Source organism: Rissa tridactyla, chromosome Z, assembly GCF_028500815.1.
Source record: "Rissa tridactyla isolate bRisTri1 chromosome Z, bRisTri1.patW.cur.20221130, whole genome shotgun sequence".
NCBI classification, from domain to species: Eukaryota; Metazoa; Chordata; class Aves; order Charadriiformes; family Laridae; genus Rissa; species Rissa tridactyla.
Genome location: NC_071497.1, coordinates 14464955 through 14489802, shown reverse-complemented (window position 1 = coordinate 14489802; position 24848 = coordinate 14464955). Strand labels below are relative to the sequence as shown.

The following is a 24848-nucleotide window of genomic DNA, read 5'->3' as shown; positions in this document are numbered from 1 at the left end:
GTACAACAAGACAGAAGAGGGAGAAGGATTAAAGGTGTGCAACTTTTTTCAAGTCAGGTTGTCTACCTTATACCCTAAAACTGTGGTTGCTTCAGCTACAGGGCCACTAGCAGAGAAGCTTTACAACAACAGTACTAATTGCACACGTGAAGAAAAGACAGTATTTGGGAAGGCCGGGGAAAAGGAACTGGAAAAAACAGGAAAGTATGGGCCCCAAATTAATAACCAGACTGACATAGGAAAGCTGGAAACCCACCACCACATTTTGGAAAGCCTGAGCCATTCGACGCTGGAAGTTGGCTCTCTTTAACTGCAGCATGATGAGAAAGGCCAGGAGAATTGTTACACAGGTCATCCCTGCAGAGCCAAGGATAGCAATAAGCAGCATTTTGCCTCCTTTTGATTCGTATGGAGCTGTTGAGGAATCACAGAAAGAGTTCACCCTTACTTCCAGCTAATTCTGAAAAAGTCACAAACAATGTACAGCTAAATACTCCCATCTTGTAAACCGTATAAAGACACAGAGATACATCCCTTTGTTTTCCAAAAATGCCACAGACATTGGATGCTCTGATTTCCAGAAGTATGAGAACCTGAAGGTCACACTGAATTCAGGCACAGCAGAGCTAAGGTCACTTTCAGTGACCTAACAGTCCTATTACATGCAGGTCATTTAATTTATGAGCTGTTAAATTATGAGCTGGATACACACAAATGTTGCACGTTGTCACTTCGCCAATGCCATGCAGTGAACTGAGAACCAAATTTTGGTGCTGCTCTGTTGTGTGTCAAAATTCAGAGCAAAAGAAAACTAATAATAAAAAAATAAAACAAAATAGTGTGACTTTGCCTTAGCTAACCGACTTGGTTTGTGCAAGCCCAGCATGCTGGAATAACCAACCTTTAGCTTCTGGAAGAGTCTTCAGTTCAAAGGAGGTGTTTGGGTTGCTCAAGCCAATGTTGTTCTGAGCATTGATCTGAACCTGGTACACAGTGTTTGGCTCCAGGCCCTTGAGATGGTATTGAGTAATGCTGGTGTTCTTTATGATAATATCGATGTGGTTGTACTCAGCCTTGCCATAAATTTTGTAGCTGATGATGATGGAGGAGATGGAGTGACCCTCGGCAGTTGTCCAAGAGATGACTGAGGATGTGTCTGTGGTGTTAGAGAACCTGATGTTGTATGGCGCCGGAGGGATTCCTGAGAACAAACACACACAAAGCATTGGAGCATACATCCACCACTTTCTCCTTCCCACTGTGAGTCAAACACTTTCCTCGGTGCTTTTTCTGTGCTAAACAGAGGCAGAACTTTGGTGACAAGCTATGGTAACAGGATGCTATAGTTCCATGAACTTAATGTGTTGTCACCCATATTGCAGTACTCCATACTTCCAGCAGAGGTTGGAGTAGCATTCAGTAAACTCTTCTCCTGGGATGAAGATACGAATTCTCTGAGCTGTATGCAAGGACAACATGTTGCTTTCAAATTAATGCACAAAGGGTTAATTTCCTTCTGTACTGCATCATCACCCTCATGTCATTCCCAGGTTCCATACCATCAGTGCTTCAGGGAGGGAGCAACTCCCTGTCACGATACAGGCTGTTAGAAAGAAGAGAAATCGATACTAACATTTCTACAAATTTCACCAGAAAACCATCAGCAGGGGGGAGCGCTAGACTTGTGGAGAAACCCATGACTATTGAGTCAAATACCTCCTCCTGGAAAACAGTACCCTTATCTTTTTCTTAGTGCAGTTTTGTGTCAGAGCTCAGGAAACTGGAGTGTCCCATGACAGCTATGATTCTTCTGTTAATGCATGTAGGACCTCAGTGAGGGCCTCCTCACACAACCTGTAAGGAGGAAGAAGCCCACCTTTCCAGTGTATGGTGTGGGCAGTGGCACCTGTTAGGCATTCAGATGGATGTCTGTTCACATGGTACCTCATTCAGATAGGGCATTTGTTGTGGCATTATGAAAGGACACCACTCACACTCAGGGAACTCAAGAGCGGTCATTGATCTTCTTTGTAGCACACTTAACTACTCCTTGCTCAGGGGTTTTACCTTGCATTGTATCTTGTCTTCCGTCTTTAACTGCTGACTGTTTCTGTATTGTCATAGCTGAATTGCAGGGTCTGAGTGCTGGGGGTTTTTTTGAGTAACAAAAGAGCTTGGAGTAGGGAACTCTGTGTATTCATCATTATAAGGAGGAAAAAATGCTGCATGTCAGAATGATAAATCACACTTAAATGAAGATGTGTATTACCATACTTTTGATTTGTTTTTCCCATTTTTTTAATTCGTTCCTGATAATTTCCAGCATAAGAATTTCTTTGGACACTAAGCTATATCTTCATAATAGCAGTAATAACAACCACAAATGATCATCAGGAACTGCTACTGGAACAAAGGATTACATTTAATGTAGTCATGAAGTGACAATCAGCCTGATCACTGGTGGAAAAAAGGAAGAATTAAACAAAAGGATGTGAATCAGCTACTTACTGTCACTGAAAGTCCATGCATACAGATAGTTGCTCCATTCTCCTTGGGACCTGGTGTTCACCCGTACCCTGCACATGTATTGCTGTCTAGGCTCAAGATCTTTAATGATCAGCGTGGACATATTTCCTGGCACTTGAGTAATAACACTGCTCTCATCACCGTTGTCATTCACGCTCTTCCTTTCCACTTCAACACGAATGTCATCCTCTGCCCTCAGTGTTAAAGGATGCCATGACAAATTCAGGGATGTCATACTTTTTGGGAAGAGGGCGAGACCTTCTGGTGGAGGAAGACCTTGGAAAAGCCACAGTGAGACAGGGAACAAGATTTCAAGTCTGGTATGCAAGCTAAAAGAGAGGTACCAGTAATTCCCAGCCAGTTGCCTTAACTTGGAGTGACAAAGGGTAATTCTCCCTGCCACCCCACCCAATTGGGCAGAAATTAGATCTAAGAAGTGTTAATAATCCTGCAGTATCTTATCAACATCTGTTATGTAAACAAAAAGGTCTCCTCACTGAGCTGGTGTTGCAGATGCAGTTTTTAGACTTGAGAAACCAGCTCTTTTGTTAGATAGTTCCTGGTGCAATCCTCATTTATTTTGTATGTCTGTGTTCAGTTTGGGCTGTATCCACAGTGGACTAAAAGCTTCTCTGCCTGTTCAGACATCTGCACTTTTAAATTAAACTGATCTAATACTAAGAGGAAGGACTGATCTAGTATTAGGAGGAAGGACTGTCGTACAGGTAAGGTAGGTATCTTTAGATAAGATATTTAGCTATATCTATTTAGATAGATATCTTTAGGTAAGATACTTGTCTCACCAGAAGGTACCACAGACACAAAGGAAGGTTGCAGATGCTCCAGGATGTCTCCATACTGCTCACAACTTTTGAAAACCTGATAGTTACCTATAGTGATTTCTATCCCCAACTCTGCTGCACAGCCAGATAAAATATGTAAATTTTCTACTCCCAGACCCCCCTTCTCTAAATCTGGGGGAATAATAGTTCTGCCTTTTTCAGGTTTTCTTCACCTCTGATTTTTTTTTTTCTTCTTTTTTTTTTTCTTTGCCTGAGATTATTTTTAAAGACTCTACATAGTTTTCATATCCATCCTTCTTTGCTCAAATGAAAGTGCTGTGTCAGAGATCAGGGAACAGACCACCGAGAAAAACAGCTGAAACAGCCCTTTTGCGAAAAGCCACGGTGATGACTTACCAAGCGCAGCTGTTGTGAAGCTAGCCTGTGGTCCAGGATGGCCTTCCCCACCTTCCCCTCGCCGACTCAGCTGCACACAAAACTGATATTGTGTTTTTGGTTCCAGATTGTCCAGTCTTTTGGTTGTGCCTTTTACTGACAATGAAAGCAGAAAGTAAAGCTATAGCCCACGCTGAGGAAGATTGTTAGGGAAGAAAATGTTTGGAAAACATTCCTGAGCCACTAACCATGGAAGGTAAGACACTCAGGCTCTTCTTTTGTTCCTGACTCACTACAATAAGCTATTTAGAAGCATAAAATAATTAAAGTTGAGCTCCAGTGCAGCCCAAAGGATGTTTCTATCTGCCCTTGCTTCAGGACAGAACAAGTCTGGTTGCTTACGCAGTGTGCGTTGTGTGTGCAGGTCTTGGGCTACCTTGAATTAGTTGCAATGGCTGTTTGTCGCCTGTTGAAGTTCCTGTAATGTTTCCTGTAATATTTTAGGCCTTGCATAAAATGTTAAAACAGGGCTGGAAGCAGACATCTAACTCACAAGCAGGCTTAATTTTGCCCATACCATTCCTGATAAATATTTATGTAAGATATTTGTCTCAACAGACGGCACAATAGACCTGAAGGAAGATTGTAGGCATTCCATGACATCTCCATACTGTTCACTACTTTTGAAAACCTGCTCTTTACATGGGAGTTGTCAACAGCTGGGACAAACATTGAGTACTGTTTATCTTAAGGAAGGAGAAGGGAACCCTTTAGTTACTGAAAACTGAATATACGCTTTTGACTACTGTTGGTGTTCCACATCCACATTGGCATTATACATAGTGATATACAAAAAGTCATGCATCCAGTCATAAAAGATTTAACTTTCATGCATTGTAGAGTATTTTGAGTCTAGTGAAGAGCAGACACCACACTATGTTTCAGCACACAGCTGAAGTTTGTGTTTAAGGGAATCAAAGAATGTCCTTTTACCTTCCACAGACATCCAGGACTGATAATGTTTTGCTGGCTTGTACAGGAGTTTTGTTGACACAACAGGTCCATCTCCAAGATGTAACTCAGCATTGATATCAATTATGAGAAAATTATGTCCGCTATCTGTCAGCCTTGGAGCATACTGTGGCACAGGAGGAACTAAGCAAGAACACAAGTATTAAACCAGACATTTAATTCCCTGTATCAGTAAAACTCTGGTGTCTTCCTAGATCTGTAGCAAAATCGGAGACATTCTTCAAAACTATTATGAGCTGGCAGTTTAGATCTTTCAAAAAACCCTTGGATTTTCTTCTAATTCTTACCATCACTCTGATTTTTTTCAATACACATAACTAGTATGTTGCTTAGAAAGGGTTTCTCTTTGTATTCTGACTGTAGATATTTATTCAGACATTGTCCTACAGTGCAGAGAACAGAAAGCTCTCCCATGGTAGAGTATAAAACTGCCTTTAAGGTAGAAAGCCAAAGACATTTGAAGAGATTCATGGTTTACCTTTGACTGTAACTTGAAATGCTTTTTCTGCCATTCCTGCTACTGTCTGCACACTGCAGACCCAGGTTCCTGTATCACGGGGCTGGATTCGATTAATTGTAAACATGGCTTCAGAGCGATTGCTGGTAACTATCAGGGCAGGCTGAAATGACAAAAGATGTACAGGGCCTGAAAAATGTGGGCATTTAGGAATATTCCCATGACATTTTCTCGTAATTTAGGAACTCATCTAGAGTTTAGTGATATTAATAAAAATGGTCTACAATGGTAAATTACATAGTTTCGTATGTCCTCCAGTTCATGAGGTATCTCAAAATATTGAAATTTCACATTATGTTTGAAAAGTGTGCATTAACTACAGATAAAGTCGAATAAACATCAGAAATAATAGGAAGCAATTTATCAGAAGCCTACCCTTAGGACAGTTCCATCTTGCTTCAATAGTTTAAATTCTTCAGATTTAGGAAGTGGCATCCCAGTTGCTATACAAAAAGGCTTGAATTCAACACCAGAATTGAGTTCTACAGGGTCTAGTAAGTTTTCTATCTGAGGTGAAACATCTGCTGAACCTACAGAAGATAGACAGAATTTTAATGTCAGCCTTCAAAGAGAACTTTAAAAAGGCAGCACCAAAACAGGTTTAGGTGTGCAATGAGCACTGGCAACATGGGAGTCTGGTTCTCCCTCCACTTGTGTGAGCGTACGCAAGGACCACACTTACCAAAGTCAGGAACAAGCCCTGAGTCCACCCTTCTTTCTCTTCCCTCCCCTCCCTTTTCCTCCACTACCCTCCCTTCTCTCTCTGGCTGACATTCTAAGTGCAGACAGTCTAGCTATGGAAAAATCATGCACATATTTTGTACCGAATGTACAGTATCTATTTGTTTCCATATTGTCTATTTATAAGAGCAGTCAGATCACAACAGTATAGTTTGGGTGGTTGGATCATGGTCTTCTTTCTCTGCTTGTTTTTGTGCTTAAAAGCTTTTACAAGTTAACAGTGGGTTTTTCACTTTATTTATCAAGCAGAAATAATAGGTGCTGAGCGCATCTTATAAAATATTGTGTGTGAACCTTGCCTGAATCCAAAGAGATTCTGAATAAGGTATGTTCAGCTTCTCAAGCTTAACTTCCAGAGAGACACGAGCTGTTTCAAACTCTGGGCTTGTCTTGGTGTCTGTCGTCAACTTCAGATCATGGCACATGATATAGGAGTGTATGCAGATGAATAAGAAGTAGGTAATGGTAAACTATCATGAGCCTATCCAAAAGGTGATCGTGCAGGTAGGATGTGCAGCTTCTGTCAGTAATTGACATTAAGGTCAGTGTCAAATCTCATGGAGTAAGGTTTGCAAATCTACCTCTAATGAAAGCAAAATCAGATGAAATGATAGTGTACCAGCTTGCTAAATGAAGCATATGGGGCAGAGACTTAAAAACACCGCATTGCAATAAAGATTCGCAGAAGTGGCTGGGCCCTGGAATGTAATTGAGAGAGCAAGGATTCCAGCCTGGAGTGTAAACGCCAGCCAGCATGAAGATCTGTTTCAGTTACACTGGGAAAAGCCATTTACTACCGTGTTACCTTGCTTTACCTTCTTTTTCACATTGCAGACCATGCCATCCGAGGGAGCAGATGCAGCCCTTAAACCTGTCGCATGTCCCTCGGTTGTGACAGTTACATTTGAGTTTGCAATCCGGCCCATAAAAACCAGGTTTGCACTCTGCAAGTACATAAGTTCCCAGTTAGTGTAAAGGTACTAGCAAATGTCTGCCATTAGTTTTCAGTGTCATGCATAAATTCTCCAGTAGGGTTTAGTTCCCTCAGTGAACTTTACTTTGAAACTACGTGTATTAGCACTAAATCACCCTGAGAACACACTAACGTTAAAAAAGTAGACCACATTTGTATCCATGCCTGTCATTTGTAGACTAGATGCCAACACAGAAGCTTCTTCAGTCTCCACTGCTTTTTCACTTGCACTGTGGTAGCGTCCAAAGGCTCCACCAGAGTTACATCACCATTGAACAAGATGGCACATATTCATAAAGGAAGGTGTGCATTGTGTCCCAAAGAGATTGAAGTTTAATTGAAACGAACAAGGCTTCTCTTGGTGTCTGTCTTCAATTTCAGATCATGACACACGATATAGTGCTGCTCAGTATTGCTCAGCGACAGATATATCTTTGGCACAGAATTGCTCAGTTTGACTTGTAGGAATACAGCAGGACTGTAGGTGTTGGAGGATTTTTAATGTCTCAGTAGAATATCAGTTAATTTTGCAGGATTACTTGAATATTTTTCAACTTTATTGTGTCCTTCTGAGAATCTGACATGATCCTCTGAGAGGGGTAAATATTATTATCCCTCTTTTACAGAATGTAAAAAATCCCATCTTTTACTCTCCTCTGTTAGTTCCCTTCTATATTTTCTATGTACAGCACACTGAGGACTCCTCACCATTCCTCATATCCTTTACCTTTATCACATTCCAGTCCCATCCATCCTGTGGCGCAAGAACAACCATATGGATCTGGTAGACAGAACATATAGTTTCTGCAGCCATAGTTTTCTTTACAGCTCTCCTCACATGTTTTGCCAAATGTATTGGCTCCACAAGCTGTCGAAGGGAGAGAGGGAAAGAATAGTCCAACAGCATTAGGTCCACAAAAGAGCTAATGCTTCTAACGATACAGCTTTAGACAGCAGAAAACATGAATTAAAATAAAAATAGCATTTTTACCATTCAGATACAAGATATATTTAACATCCATAACAACTTAAGCCACAGCTGCACTAATGGGTCAGTTCAGGCAGCAGAAACAAACATAACTTTCTCTTATGTGAGGATCCATCAGCAAAGCACCCATTGCTTTGGATATGTGAGGACAGTACTTCAGCAATAAAGCAGCTTTATAAGCCTTTTTAATATAAAACAGTCAAATAGTGCCATGAAAACCAAATATTCTTCTTAGAGGTCAGTGCATATGAAACTTCCAAGCTCACGGCTTTGCTTTTCTGATATGATCAGTGCTACATTTGATTATTTCAGATGTCAACTATTCCAATAGTTTAGCTCTAGTATTTGCAGCATTGCGATTCAGTCAAAATATTAAGATACATATTTAGCATTGGACCAAAAGTTGCTTGGAGAGATCAGATTAATGCTGTAATTATTTCAGAATTCAGACTGTCACAGACACGGATACACACAAACATACATATACTGTTGATATGCCCCCACAGAGACAAATCACCCTTTGAGCACGTTAGCAGCTTGTTCAGAAGTAGCCAGGGAATCTCTAACATAAGGCTTCATTTCCCAGTTCCAGTGTATCCCTAAGATCATGTTTTGCCATGCATTTAACAGTCGTTCAGTAGCTTCGAGCATATTGAATTTCAGGGCAATCTTAGAACAGCCCAGGTTGGAAGGGACCTCTAAAGATCATTGGGTCCGACCCCTCGGGGGAAGGGGACCCTAGGTGAGATTATCTAGCACACTGTCCAAGTGCGTATTGATCAAGAAGAGTTGGAAACATTCATCTTCCCTGGCAACATAATCTCTACTAGAAGAAGAGAGGGCAAAGTTAAGTCACAACTACAAGAACAGCCTTACTAATTCAGGGTTCATCTCGCCCAACACTTTCCCGTCTCCAGCACCTGCAGTTAATGCTATAGCTATAAAGCGTAAAACAAGGATACTCCATTTGATGCTTCCCTCAATTATCTGCCAGCTTCTGCAATTGAGAACAAATTAATAAGCAATCTGTGAAAATAATATTTGCTTACCTTTCTCACATGTTTTTCCCATAAAACCTGGAGGACAGATGCATTCCCCAGTATCTTCATGACAAATGCCGTTGTTTGTGCAGGAAGGGCAGTGTGAGCTACAGGAAGGGCCCCATTTCTGAGCTTCACATCCTTTTATGCAAAAACATAATGACATATTTGTGGTTTTTTTATACAGTAACTGATCAAGTAGTAAAATTCTTTTTAATTAAGACAAACAGTAAAATACATAACAATATTATCCTTATGGACCCCCAAAACCCCACCGACCGACCTAATGTAATGAATCACTTTTTTCTTTGTGGAAGTGCCTCTATTTCTGGGGCAGAACTGCTGCACAGCATGCAGTAATGCTATGTAACATCTTCAAGGAAGGAACTGAAAAAGTCTTCAATTTTTGAAACTAGAGATAGATTTTTTTAGTTTGGAAGAGTAAGTTTGGAAGTTGACAAAGATGCTATATTTAAGATTTCTGTCCTTGTAGCACAGATCTGAGACCTACAAAAGGTCCAAGCTTCACCTGCAGCTGTACTGGTAGTAAGCCAACAGGACCAAGCTTGGCATCACTGGCATTGTACCAGCGTTTGGCAAGTCATGATTTTTTTCTGTAACAATATTTCTCTTGAAAGTTCCTCAGACCAGGTTCACATCTACCTTCACTGTCTTCACTGCGTCTTTATAAGAAGGATCAATCATCTGATGATTCATCTGCTTCTGGAATAAATGAACTAAGAGCAATCAGTTGTTCTAATGCCTTCAGTGAGAGTTTTGATACCAATTTCATAGAAGAAGCAAACAAGTATATACGACTTCTTTATCATGCAAATGCTTAATCTATCCCTACAAGATGCAAGATTCTCTGGGCTGCTTCTGAAATCAGTGGGTGCTGAGGGGACCCAATAATTTTCAGTATTTCATTTATAACAAAGTTTCTTACATCACAGAAACTGACCTTCATGACTTCTTCTAGTGTGAAGTCAGGACTAAGAAGACAATAAACTGGAAAGTCCTAATGCAGGCTCGCTAAAACTGAGTAATCCAGAGTGGGATGAGCTTTTTCAGATTTCAGCAAGAGTGCAATGGATCAACATGGCTCTATCTCCTCCTTCCCCCGCAATGAAATTCTTACATGTGAGTACTTTAAAAAAAAAACTTCACTAAAAATCATCAGTCAGTGTCTATAATGCTAATTCAAAGACAGACAGGACGTGTTTGAGCAGTGGCATGTAATCATCCATTCTTTTTATCATTAGCGTGCTCCCTACCACTCTCCCAGACTAGGCCTCAGGAGTTTTCCCAATAGGCGGGATAGGCAAAACAAAAACCTATTTCAAGACAGGGGGCAGAATTTATGGATAAGTCTTCTGCTGTGCAGCTTGGCACTAGAGAACAGATCTCGGACCATTTTATTTAGTAAGATGGCAATAGCTTCAAAATCCAAATTTGGGGCATTATATGATTCATTTGCGACTTCTGGAAGTATCCTGTGGATGTTAGCAAGTGAAATATGCTTTACCATCAGAAACATTTTCTCCATAATATAAGATATTTGAACAGCTATTTTTTTTTACATATCGGTTCTACATTTCTATCCAAGTTAATGGAATACAATTTTCTTTATATCTGATGAAAATAGACATATCAGCATGAGCTACGAGACCTGTAGAATACTTAATGGAAAATATCTGCCTCCATTGTAAACTGGTCCTTTCATCCACTGGGAGCTGAACTTTAGGAGCGAACTAAGGCTGGGGGTAGTTTGTGAAATTGCAATAACGTATGCTAAAGATCAGAAATATCTTACGATAAATGGGGTTTTGGTATAGCCCACCACAGAGAACAGAGACATTTGAAAATTCCTATTTTGTGCTGAGACCCACATCTCATACTTATGGGAGACCCAGTGCCACCTTTTTTCGTTTGTGTTTCCTTGATGTTTGGAAAGCTGAGGTGCTGAGAAAAGAGCAAGCTGTCCTGGCAATAGCTAAGACGAGTTGAACCCAAATCTGATTTTTTTCACTCTCAGCTGCTTAAATCAGCACCAGCTTGTACCGAAGATCCTTGGGAAAAAATTTTTCTGACATAATCTGATGGCAGCTCATGCCAAGAGAGATTCTGGCCCTTATTTGGGCACAGTATAAGTTTCATTTCAGATTCATTACAACTTCAAACGACTAACCATCAGCACACATTAATGGAACTTACGTCTCACAATAAGCCTTGTGTAAGCAGAAGTAAAGAGGTTTCCTCCTATATATCTGGCAGAATAAACCCCTGCGTCCTGTGGTTGAACTTGAGGATAGGAGACTTCCAGCTCCCCCGGTACTTCGTGCCTGGGCACAGAGTGGATGAAGGAACCTGGGGAAGGAGCACACGGTTACAACAGACAGAAGCTATTCACCCTCTCAGACAGAAGTAAGTTTGCATTGGTTACTGAGGAAGGACAGCTGGGGTGAGCTGAGCAAACAAATCTATTTATTAGTTCTGAATTTGCTGACAGCTCTTTAGCTTTACTCGTTTTTGATAATTGGAGAGTTACAAGTGAAAAGGAAGCTAGACCTTGAGGAGATCTAGTAGACGAAAGGGACAAACAACTTTGAGTTCAGTGTTGTTTTACAGGAATGTTGCTAGGAGTCTAGTGGTTAGAAGTGTTCATTGTGTTTCTTGGCCTTTCCTGAAGTGAGGGGTGACCATCTGTAAGCAGTCTAGTGTGGCTGGCAGCAAACGCCAGCCAGGTCCTATTTAATCTGAGTAGCACAAAGATTTACTTAGCAGACCAAAGGAGGAAGAACACAACACGGCTTTATCTTTTCTTCCCAGACTTAACATGTTTCTGTCTCTTCTGTTTTTTTCACCAAGGGAGCTTATCTATGTTATTCTAGGTTTGCTGTAGTTGGTCATACATGGTTGCTAGGTAAGGCAATAGCATTTGGTCTTCTCCCATCCCTCTGGATCACCGTGTAACAACATTTGAACATTGGTTGCTGCCAAAGAGAAGGTGCATCCAGTGGACTTCGGGACTGCTGGGAATCCTTCCACTCCAGCCTGTTAGAGCAAGGCAGCTGCAGTTGGCTAATGCCAGGCCCAGCCATTTGCCACTAAAACATACCACCTCACTGTACTGACACAGGCAGCCACAAACACACCCACACAGCAGAACTATGCTGTTACAGGTACTGCATGTGCACACAGGACTCACATACACAGGAACAACCCAGGTGGCCTGATCCTATTCGCACTTGCCAGCTAGTCAGGCTTGCTAGTGTATCTCATAGGCTCAGACACCCAAAAATGTGTCTTAGCTGGCCTGGACCTACAATCTCTCTGATAGCTGGCTCTCAGACCTCTTATCCTACTCGCTGGTTAGCCTGGCTTAAAGTTTGCTAGCGTCACATATGTGCGCACGCATGCGCACACACACATACACATGCCAGTGGGTCCCTGCCGTAACTGGCCTTACATCTCTTACAATCCCTACAGTTGCTGGCCCCAGACAAGCCCCTTTGACCCCTGGCATGTGTTTCCAGTTACTAGGAGCCAAATTGTTGTGCCTTTTTGTCTGGCCTGAAGGGCACTAGCAGATTATACATATGCGTTCCAGGTAGAGAGCACACTTATGTTGAAGAATAACTAAGAATAGAGCTTAATAAGATTGGACCAACTGTCAAGCAGAGCTTGGCCAGATCAGTGGCACCTTCTACCTGCCTCCCACCCCTTTTTACCGTGCTTGTTCCTTTCCCGTTTACTTTGAGTCCTCCCTTTCCCGTGTTTGGCTCTATCTCTAAATATTTCACATATGCTCACAGTCCCCTTCAATCTTCCCGTAGTAAGTTTGCTCTTTCCCCTTGAGGTGCATGGTAATCCTGCTCCCCACTTCTTATACTTGTAAAGCTCTGGCTGAACTGCTCAGGGCTTTGTGTTGTTCCCTGAGTGTCCCTCAGAAGCTGAAGAGCTCTGTCCTTTCATGTTTTCTCTGTCATCTGCCACTCCTTAGGGCTTGCGCGTCAGTTTATTTATTACTTCTTGTGTTTCTTCCCTTAGTCTTTTTCGCTGAATGACCATTAACCAGATGATGCTCCCACAAACCAAATGCCCTTACCTTCTACATCCCCTTACAGTTACGCTGATAACAAAACAACACTTTTCACTGTGCTGAAAAAATTTAGAAGACAAACAGCGTCAGGCAGGACCTTTACTGTCTGTGACCATACATACTATCATACTATCAATTTGATTATAGTCAAATTTCAGGCAGCCTGGAAATGTAAAACTTTGCTGAGGATCGTAATCAAAACAGCAAAAAGATCTTGGGTCAGTTTAGTCCATGACAATACATAACAGTTCTTCAAAAAAAGAGCAAAGAATGAAAGGGAATAGTTCTGAAACTAGGGTGCTTTTTTTGCATATCTTTTGAGTTACAAGCCGCAAAACAAACTTGTCAGCAAAGTATTAAGAAAGCCTTATGCTCACAGTCTGTTAGCAAGGTTCAGGTTTTGTGGCTTGTTTTTGAAGATGGCACATGTTATTCCAATGTCTTACAGCAATCTTATTTAGCAGAACAGTTTCATTCTCTAGACAGCCCTAGTGAGGATCTGCAAGGGGAAGGTGGTATATTAATGACAGAAGTGAAAGATCACAAGAGTTAAATATAACAGGACGAGTATTTTCTCTTCTTTGCCAGCTGCTGTATCAGGAATCCTGAGGGATGCTATTTCAGCTGCAATCTCAGGCGGAGAACTTGACCTACTGTCCAGAGACATGGTGAATTTGAGGCTTTTTGCCAAATTTCCAGTTGGAATCCCAGCTAAGGCAGCACCATGATGTAAGCACTCCTGCTCTGACATGCCAGCTGGTTCTTGTATGAGAAAATGCTTGACACAAGATCACAACATTTCCCTGGGGACCATGAAAGGACAAATGATGGCAAACTTTCTCCACTTTGCACTGCCATCGCTGAATCTCTGAAGAGCAACGGAACAGATCTTCCAGAAACTCTGCTTTGCATATCGCCTTTTTAAAAGGTGCCTTTTGGTTATTTTTCTCTCCCAGCCTGTAGAGAAGCGCTCCAGGTATTCAATAACTGGGGTTGACCCACTGCCTGTGTTCTTTTGCAGTGTGCTGGCACTTCCTTACCTCATCCTGCCCGATTTACTCCCTGTTTCCTGGTAGCTCACTGTAAGCTAGGCTATCAGTAGACAAAGATGGGCCAGTACATTACATGTGCTTTCAACGACGATAATTTGTTGGGGTCTAACATTCTGATTAAGTATGAAGGCACTGTGAGTTTTAGTGACCAATATTTTTCTACATTTATACAGGAGGCAGATAGCAAACTGCACATATTTCCAAGTGACAAGCAGTAGCAGCACACAGCTGAACAGTGAGTGACGTGTGATTTAGGTGCCATGTTAGATAGAAAAGTTGCTGTCATAAGTTTTACAATATCTGCCTAATTTTTGTAGTTGAATGAAGTAAGGATTAGATCTTGTTGACAGTTTTGCCTTTCTAATAGCAGCTTACTAGTGCTTAATTTCTTAGCCTGAAAAGCATCATAAAATCTAAAAGCCATTTGAAGAATGGCTTGAAGAGAGGTACGCTCTTGAAAAGCAGTAGAAATGCAAAGAAAGATGCAGTAACTAGGCCTTCACAGTGGCACAGTAAAAAACCAAAAAGATGCTAAAATCAGCCAGGCAAATACATAAGGGGATATAGAAGGAAATCCAAAAGGAAAATGAGAAACAAAGCAAAGGAATAAGCAGAGAATTTGGCATTCTGGTGGAAGAGAAACAGGTCAGCTCAATATATTGGATATGGCAAATGGCTCCTTTAGGGAACATTAAATGCTTGATAAATTATATCTGCTCCAGTTGCACAGCACGAGCATCGCCAGCAATGACTTTAAAGAGTTACGTGGCACTTGGCTAAGACTATAACAGGAGGAAAAGACAAGAGAGAAAGGTTAATTACCATTTTTGTAGATCACTGCATCTTCTTCTTTTGCTGCCATTCTGATGAAGGAAATATTCACATGCTCTCCCTTATTTGCTGTAACAGTTAATGCCACCGGGTGGAACGAGGCTGAAAACAGAACAGGACAGATAAATAGCAGCAGGTATTGTCTCTATCTGGTCTGTGGGCCGAAAGCCAAGAATGGTTCACAGTATGACCCTGACTCAGATTTTGACATTTAAACTTCTTTAGAGCGCACACTGACTCTTTATCACCTGCAATATCAACTCCATGTTTTGGCAAAGACAGAGGACTCACCTATACCCGAAACAGACTGCTACTAGAACCTGGGGAATGAAACAAACAAACAAACAAACAAATTGATTTTGGCTGAGTAACTGGAAACACCCCCTAATTAGGAGCTCCAACTGCCTGTAAAACACTTTCCCAAGTTTCTTCATCCCTTGAGACATTTTTAAAGCAGATTGGATAAAGTACTGGAAAATGTGTATTAGGGAGCAAGCTGTCCCTTGGCAAACAAATACCCTGAGTGACTCAGTTCTCCTCTGTTTAAGATTTATGATGCAGAATGGTCAAGATAGTTCAGGAGACCACAGTCAGGCAGGGTCTGGGGGAGATGCAGTAAGACAGAGTAGGTCTGTGCTTGTGTTAGTTCACCATGCTCCCTGTAAATAGCAAGAGTGTTGGCTTGCACTAAGAGCAAAAGAAAAAAACACATTCACAGACAGTGGTACTTTTACCAAAATGTTGTTATCTGAAAATGTGGCCTAATTAAAATAAAAATTCCAGGAGAGGAACTGTCTAGATCGGTCGTATTTCTCAGTTTTCCAGTTAGGAAATTGAAATTCATTTTCCTGCTTAAATAGAAAAGTACTTTTATACCTTTGTTTATAGTTCTTGATTTTAGAAAAAGAAGAAAGTAGTAGATAGACAGATTTTCACTAAATTTTTCCTTATCATTACTAGTGGAAAAAAGATCAGAACGTAATTAGGGAAGGGACAGAAAAATCTTAAGAAATAGTGCTTTTTGAAACCAGTGAAACAACACTTTAAATTGCAACATTACTTTGAAACAACTTAGAAGTTAAAGACACTTTCTTTCATTTAGTTGGAAAATTCCAAGGGAAAGCAGTGAAGTTTCTTTGAGGACAAAATCAGGTTTTCTGACCATATTTATCTCTGAGTTTTTATGCCATACTGTCACTGGTGTATTTTATGGCAAAAAAATTACAGAAACTCTTCTAATATTAGGCAAAGTTAACTTCCAAGCTGTTCACCTCTTTATCTGAGTTTTTACTTTCCCTTTTAGAGTACCCAAGGGGGCAAGGCATTGAGCCCCGTTTCTCCTTCTGTTTTTTGAGGGTGCTTAGCCTTGTAGTTCCTGCTGTGCAAGTTCTTCTTGGGTAAGTCCGCCCTGTGTCTTGTAGTATTCTTGCAATATTTGAAGAAAGATCTTTTTAATACTTTCATTTCAGGATGGCATTTTAATTAAAAATCAAAATGTTTGTGCTATGTGATGTAAAATTAAAGAAAGAAAATCTGAGTAGAATGAAGACCTTTCTATCAAACCAAGCCAGCATCTCTCCCAGAATTTTATTTCCTTGAGAATTCTGACATTTTAAAGTTTTATTGCCGATTGGAAATAAGACAACTATTGAAAACTCACAATTCTTTGCAGAATGGAATTTCCATCCCCTGTGCAGTTCTAGTGTTTATGCTCTGAGCCTCTGCCACGTGTTTTCATTCCTTTGTAAGTGCTACCCAATTGATTTCAGTGGGACTTTTCCTGCAGGGTACTACGCACGTGTATAGGAATCTACGAGCATTTGCCGTGTTACCTAGGTGCTGGTATCTGGACTTACGTCTTAGAGAAACAGAGTTTTCTAATATAGAATAATGAAATAAGATCTCGTTAGGAGCAGGCAAACAAAAACTGAAAGCAGTCCCAACTTACTGCCAGCTCCTGAGTTAGAAGTTATTTATGAATAACAGATGCATGGTGAAAATCTTGATCTATTTAGGAAAAGAAAATTCAACAGCTTTCCCAAAAATGAATTGCTAGTTACAAATGATCCTAAGTGGTTTAGTTGCAGTGTTTTTTTTAAACCAAATTTAGTGAGGCATTAATAATTGTTTAAACAATATATGAAACTTTTGTATTCCCATTTTATTTTCTTTGTATGTTGTTTAGCTTAACCACAAGACTTTTTCTTCAGAGCATTGTTGCAATGGAAAGGAACCCACACTCCCTGGTGGGCCCAGTTCCAATGTATTTTTAGATTGTGACTTGTATTTCATGATTTCACATCTCGAGTGTGCCAATTCCTTATAGAGACATAATGAACTGAGTTGCAGGGCAAGTGCCATAATGCTGTGTTGCTAGCATTTCCATTATTGTCCCTTTGCCCGCTCTAGAGAGTCTGCGGGGGGGAAACTCAATCATATACATGAAAATACACATTTATTGTATAGAGAAATTGCATAAATTGTATTTGACTAGATGCAGAATAGAATAGTGCTCTATTCTAGGTATGTGTGCTGTATACAGTATAAGCATTACTCCCCATACACACAGAAAGCATAATCTGTTCCCTCTCATTGCATGTATGAATGTTACATGTGTAACCATAATGCTAAAATATAAAGAATTCAGAAGAATGGACTCGTTACTTTCAGAAAGGCACACGTGTAGAGTAAAACAGGAAGATTAACCTGTTATCTTTCCATTTTACGCAGCAAAAATCTTCACTGTATCTGCATACCTGATAATAGGTGCGTAATCAGGCAGATGGCAGTTCCCACTGAAGTCAGCAGGGCTACCCAGATGATTAATGCTCAGTGAGTGTTTCAGCAGCTTCTTGCCCCAAAGCTGCAAAACAGTGTCTGGATTTTCAGAAGTGTTGCTCCTTCACAGGCCTTTTGTGTCCTCAATGGGAAACTGCACATTTCAACTCTTGCTCAATTTTTGGTGTTGAAAAACACGCTCTGCCTTTAAAAATTATTCAGCCAACAACAGTAAAGGGGAAAAAAGACCTGTTTTCCAACTACAGATGCTTTGCCAAACCTCACAGTCCTTCACTGACCTCTTCTTCCTCTTTCTGTGCACTTTAACAGCTTTGAGAATTTCTGTTGCGCCCCTTTCTCACCCATCTAGTCTGATTAGATTATATGCCTTCACCGATGAGCTGTTTTGTCAGCGAAGGCTTTTGCAGAGAAAATTTGAGAAATGCATTCAAACCCAGAAATGATTCAAAGAAACCTACCTACTGCTGGTGTGAATGTTATTTATGGTTAGAACAACTACTGTCACATAAGAAACAAAGTTTTGTTACTTTAAATTCTTTGGTTTTAGGTCCATAGATACCAAGTGCAAAAAACCTGATTGATTCAGAAGACGCTCTTCCACCCATGGAGATTTTTCTACACCACAGCATTCTGCCACAGGCAGGGTCACATTGACTTTCAACGGACTGTTATCTTATCTCCTCCTCATTGCAGCCTCTTTGAAACAAGGGAGTTGTCAGCCTGCATCTGCAGAGCTTTCTTTGTGACCAGTCCAACCCTTCAAAGACCACATTTGGTCAGAAAAAATATAAGCCAAAAAAAATGCATTTGTCATGCCCACCTTGCTTCTAACGTTCCCATACTAAAACAAATAAATAGACACCAGCCGTAGCTTGGACAAATGAAACCTCTCTTTTTCTAAATTTTTTATGTAATTTCAGGGGATACCAACAATGATAATTGCTCTCACTAAAACTTATAAGGAAAGATTAAATGTGACAATCTGCCATAGCACAAAACATTAGCAAACAGTGAAGTCTACTAAAAATCAGCTAAAGTTTTGAAAACTTTACTTGCTGCAGAAAATTAGCCAACATTTCTTATACTTTTTGGTAGTTTATTGTGATCACTGCTTTGGAACTTGTCCCAGAAATCTGATCAGGTCCAGAGACAGGCAAAATTTTGCACATAAGAAAACGTAATTTAATGGCTAGAGTGCTGGACCTTGGAAATGCCACTTTCTCATCCCACCAGCTTCCTGTCGTATTTGCATTTTCTACTGTGTATAGCCTTAAAACCACAACCAAGTCAACAGGAAAGCCTGTAGTGAATTTTTGTGAATAACCTTCTTAGACTTTGGGAAACTTCTATGGATTTTCTTTCCTGTGTTGAGATGGATTAGCTTTATTCATACTGACACAGACTGTGCAGATCCAATGTTGCTGATCTGTAGTTTTACTGAACTTTAGGCAAGGCAGTTATTTTCTAGGCTCAGGTTGCCCATTTATTACAGAAAAAGGCTAGTGGTGTTTAGCTATCTACATCTCAGACCTGTCAAGACTTTAAAATGGAAGCATGTTTAGAAATCAATGGTCTGGGAGGTGAAAAACGCAGTGCAGGAGTTACTGCATGTGTTATTTCACGGGGTCAGTGAGGCCAGTACGTACCTTATTTGCCACCTGACTTTCTGTTCCTGGCAGTAGCCAGCTCCAGGCAGAATTCCTACAGATGTCTGACTAACTTCCACAAGGAAATGACTAGCAGCTAGTGTCGACCAGTTGTCTCTGCACTTTAGGAAAAAAACACGGGCTTGAGACTGTTTTTGTTGACTCCAGACTGCCTTGCCTGCTCTGGAGCCACGTTTGTGCCCACTTGTGTCAGCCCAGGATAACTGCCCGTCTGCAAGCAGGGATATGCAAAATTCAGCTCTGACCACCATACAGTACCTCCCAGCGGCATCTTCATGGTATGTATCCTGGTCACCTCATCCTTGAGTTTCCCTTCACAGTAATATGCCCCAATGGTTTCACTGGCCTGTTCCCTCTTCCACACCACTGTTTTGGCTGTTGCTCTCTTTGAATCTTCATTAACTTCCAGCGGTTCCCGGTGCTGGTTTGTCACATCCTCCTGGTCTCGGTCGATTGTGATAGACTCCCGGGAACGCCATTTGGAAGTGATACAGATAAGTGATGTCTCGGAGTTGCCCACCAGAGGGAATGAATTGATCAGTATGAGGTCCAGTGCCGCTTCCACTTTACCTAAGGAAAAAAACAAGAAGTAAAAAATTTTACTGCAGAGTTTGATCAAATCGCCAAATAAGTTGTTTCACCCAGTACTCAGGGTTTCTCGGGCTGGTGTCTTGCACAGCTTTTGTGGAAAATAAGAAGGCTAGTATTTTTATTAACTATTAACCATTCTGCTACACTGACTTTAGGATTTGCTTTTTATGTCATGAACAGATGGAGTCTGTACTTCTCAGAAGAGGGAATAAGCCTCGCAAGCTTGTGGAATTCCTTTTAAAAGCTGTTGGAGAAGCCCAAGGAAAACCATGTGTTGCAGAAGCCCATGGATCCTTGGATAGTTAGACGTGCATAAATGCCTCAAGCGTGGTACTTTGCTGGTAAAAGGGTTGGTAGATCATAAGGTTGTCAGTTTAATAGTTTTTCTTTTATATCCTTTACATGGATTTAATACGTATGAATTGATGTAAAGCACATATGTCTTTCAGCTATAGGAATTGGTAGTGCTTTGAACACTTGGAGTACTGTTTTTCAGCTGTTTTATGAATTTGGATTAATGATTTCATAATGGTTTCATGTTAACCATTCGAAGCCCTAACAGACAGCAGCAAGAACCATGGCACAAAGAAACTTTCTCAGAAACAAAGATCAAGTTGGCGGCAGTAGTAAAGCCATTTTTTATGAGGTTAGGTTTAAATCAATTGAAACAGCTCCATTTGATCAATAAACTGCTAGAAATACGTGGAGATGCAAGTTCTTTGAAAATTATAGATACAAGCCTAATTAAAACAGTCTCTGGCAGAGCGCTACAGGTTCAGTTGTTCAAATGTGCGTAGCAGGAGGGAAATGCAGCTCTCCTATAATCAAAAATTTGCAGTTAACAGGCGTTTCCCTTTACTTCTGAAATTCAGGGTAAGGAGAAGGGAAACAGTAACATTTTTTCCATCTGAAACAGGAAGAATAATTGGTTTCTTTTATTCATCACATCTATTTTCCTGCTTTGGATACAAGTATATTTTGTATTTACGCAGAGGGACCCAATATTTATCACCACTCAGCTTCCAAATGTTTCTCTGATTGGAAGGAAGGGGTATAGCCTGCGATAAGGGGGTGCCAAAAGGTCTTCGTGCTGGCTGCAGCCTTTGCGTGTGTCTCTGCAGTGCTCGGGGCCAAGGGAGGAGGTCCTCCTCTGCTTCCAGTGCCAGCAACCACTCTGGGGACTGAAGTGTCTTGACAGCCCACCGACACTCACCACACCCAGCCACTCTGCCACCGTCACCACCCTGCAACACGCCCGCACAGATAACTTGCAGTCACACAATGGAGAAATGAAACCTTCTGGAAAGGACGCAGTGGCCATTAGAGTAAATATTACATAAAGGCACGGGTCAGCGAAGTCAGTTCATCCTGCTGCACATTACAAAAATAAATCCTTTGAAAAAAGTTAGAGGTGTGCGGTAGAAACGAGGCCAGGCTTGTTCACTCATTTTATAGGGCATTTATCGCAACATTTTTACTTTTGTATGAGGAACGCTTGTACCCTTACTATGGGTCTGAGACATCAGCTGAGGGCAGATGTAGTTCGACAGTCACCAACATTGAAAGCAGAGGGCTTCAGCTTATAACAGCAATGACCACATGCCAGGTAGAGATATTCTTAAAATCTTAAATTGCAAGATCCTTATTTCTGCAAACTTGTGTGAAACTCAGAACCAAATCTGGATCCAGCCTCTGTGGCTTGATGTGATTATCTGTGTCGAGGTCAGGCAGGGTGCTACAGATCAGAAATGAAATATTTTGACGTTTCTGCCTAGCATCCACAGGGCACAGAGCTGCAATTGTCTTTCCGATACAGACGTATGGGCCCAAGTTGCTGGGGTCCTTCAGAGGGTGGCCGCTCATCCAGGGCTCCAGTACCATTTCTCTAATATTTCTCGTTCCTTCTGACTTACAACACTGAAATGTGAAAATGACACCTCTTTCCCCACCCTGCATCTCAACTTTTTCATATGCTGAGAAAAAGCAGTAGAAGTCTGATTTTGAGCACTAGCTTTCATGATGCCTTTGATCCTTATACAAAACATAGCATAGAAATATCATATCAGATTCAGGGCATTTGCTGCATATTTCTCTATTTCTTTGTAATAATACCAATAGTGTAACCAAGGTATAAAATAAGCATAGCTCAGGCGTATTGCTTATTTACACTCGTGATTATTCCAGATGAATCAAAATCTAGCCACGGATGCATGCATAGTGTTCCGATTGATTTTCTAAATATAGGTATTTTTTGGTGACATTAGACACTGCAGAATAACCCAGGCATGCGTGAGGCAGATAGAGCACAGATGGAGTTTCATGCCTTCCTGGAGAAACACTAGAAGGTCTTTCTGTCTATAAAAGGGAGTAATACCTGTGCATAAGTATGGAATCATATGCCAAGCATGACATGGCAGCTGAGGTTTCACAGCTGGAATATATTGCAAGCAGAAATTAAAATATATCCAGTTGAAAGTTTTGCACTAAAAAAGCTATGCTTTAGGTGTAGTTAAAGAAAAAAAAAAAAAAAGCAGCACTCCAGCAGCGTATGGACTTGCAGGCAACTCACTCGTTCAACTCAGAATCTAGTAGGACTGGGATTTTAAAGTCAGCCTAAGGCGTCTGAGGTGATAGGGAGGCTTTCTTCCACTCTGCGGGGAGTTCCTACCCTCAGATTGTAGAAAAAAGCCACAGAAAAGTGTAAAATCCACATATGCTTTTTGCTTAGGAATTCCTACATCATCTCTCTCTGGTAACACAACTTAAACTAACCCAACTGTGGTTGCTGAAAAGGAATTTATCTAGTCTGGCAAAGGCTAAGCAAATCCTGCCCTTGATGTTAATGAAGACTTTGAGTATGTAAGGACCAAATAAGGACAACAGGATTTAGCTCTCTGAGAAAAGCACAACAAATACAGACAGGAAACATCCTGTCTCTGTACCAGTGACAATCCTCTGTGCTTCCTTGAAAAATCCCTTTGACTCCTGACCTGGTCCTTGAAGAGTTGACCTTATCAGGAAGGCAATTTGCTGTGTGTGCAAATACATTTTAAGAAGAGAAAGCACTTGCAGAAGGCTAATGCTGGAAATGGGAGATGCCACGCAGAGAGGATTCATTGCCCGGTATTTATGACACGCACTCATTGTGGCACAGTGCTCTGAGCCCCTCCAGCACAGAGAAAAGGGCATCGTCTAAAGCAGTAAGCTTAAATATTAGCACACCTACTATAATACAGACAGCAAAATGAATGCAGGCAGACCTTTGCAGTTCCTCTTGGCCCTCTCCTAACTACAGGACTATGGTCTCTCTTGCTAGGAGATGCCCAGCCGTGTCTTCCACAGCTTCTCTAGTACATCTTTGCCTGGGAAAATTGTGCTGAACAGAGAATAAGTGTGTACCATGCTGTCTCTGCAGCCCCTGTGCATTCTAATTCCCTACCAAATTGCCATTCATACAGGCACAGACTCACCATATTTTCTGTGCTGTGTTGCACCAGCAAAACTGAGCCAGGACCAGCTGGAAGAAACAGAAATTCCCTGGAACACATCCCAGACGCAGGTCTGCTCAAAGAGCAAGAAAATCTCTGGTAAAGTTTAAAAACTCACTTCCCTAAATCAGAATTGGTGCTAGACAGTAGTTCAGGAATAAATGCTGCAATCTCAAGCTGAGATAGTCTAATGTAGTAGAACACAGAATCATAGAATAGTCTGGGTTGGAAGGGACCTTTAAAGGTCATCTAGTCCAACCCCACCTGCAATGAGCAGATCAACTAGATCAGGTTGCTCAGAGCCCTGTCCCACCTAACTTTGAGTATTTACAGGGATGGGGCACCTGCCACCTCTCTGGGCAACTTGTTCCAGTGCCTCACCACCCTCACCATAAAAAATTTCTTCTTTATATCTAGTCTGAATCTATCCTCTTTTAGTATAAAACTGTTACCCCTTCTCCTATCACAGCAGGCCCTGCTAAAAAGTTTGTCCCTGTCTTTCCTGTATGCCTTCTTAAGGTACTGGAAGGCCACTATAAGGTCTCCCTGGAGCCTTCTCTTCTCCAGGCTGAACAGCCCCAACTCTCTCAGCCTGTCTTCACAGGAGAAGTCCTCCAGCCCTCTGATCATCTTTGTGGCCCTCATCTGGACCCTCTCAAACATGTCCACGTCTTTTCTGTGCTGAGGGCTCCAGAGTTGGATGCAGTCCTCCAGGTGGGATCTTACCAAAGCACAGTAGAGGGGCAAAATGACCTTCCTCGACCTGCTGGTCACTCTTCTTTTGATGTGGCCTGGGATGTGGTTGGTTTTCTGGGCTGCAAGTGCACATTGCCAGCTCATGTTGAACTTTTCATCCACCATTACCACCATATCCTTCTGTGCGGAGCAGCTCTCAATCCCTTCATCCCCCAGCCTGCATTGGTACTGGGGATTGCTCTGACCTGGGTGCAGGACCTTGCACTTGGCCTTGTTGAACATCACGATGTTCACACGGGCCCACTTCTCAAGCTTGTCCAGGTCCCTCTGGATGGCATCCTGCCCCTCAGGTGTGTCAACCGCACCACTCAGCTTGATGTCATCCACAAACTTGCAAGGGTGCACTCAATCCCACTATATCCCACTATATCAATCCCACAATATCAATAAAGTTATTGAACAGTACTGGTCCCAATACAGACCACTGAGGGACATGACTTGTCACTGAGCTCCATCGGGACAATGAGCCGTTGACCATTACCCTCTGAATGAGTACGCACAGCAAGTCTTATGAGAATAGAAAAGCGTTATGGTTTGTCCTTTCATCTCAGAAAGTCCCTGCCCACA

The 24848-nt window shown here is 41.4% G+C and overlaps 1 protein-coding gene across 1 annotated transcript in view; it reads right to left on the bottom strand.

The window, feature by feature from the left end:
• Positions 1-24848, bottom strand: part of TEK (TEK receptor tyrosine kinase) — a 43136-nt gene that overhangs the window by 9693 nt on the left and 8595 nt on the right. Inside the window, exons 2-14 of the mRNA XM_054185919.1 lie at positions 19705-20016; positions 14972-15082; positions 11210-11362; positions 9005-9136; positions 7695-7835; positions 6810-6938; positions 5629-5783; positions 5215-5356; positions 4698-4859; positions 3726-3860; positions 2509-2802; positions 902-1201; positions 257-414 (exon numbers count right to left, since the gene is read on the bottom strand). Of these exons, the coding sequence (XP_054041894.1) occupies positions 257-414; positions 902-1201; positions 2509-2802; positions 3726-3860; positions 4698-4859; positions 5215-5356; positions 5629-5783; positions 6810-6938; positions 7695-7835; positions 9005-9136; positions 11210-11362; positions 14972-15082; positions 19705-20016 (2324 nt within the window). The remainder of the gene's footprint in view (positions 1-256; positions 415-901; positions 1202-2508; positions 2803-3725; positions 3861-4697; positions 4860-5214; positions 5357-5628; positions 5784-6809; positions 6939-7694; positions 7836-9004; positions 9137-11209; positions 11363-14971; positions 15083-19704; positions 20017-24848) is intronic.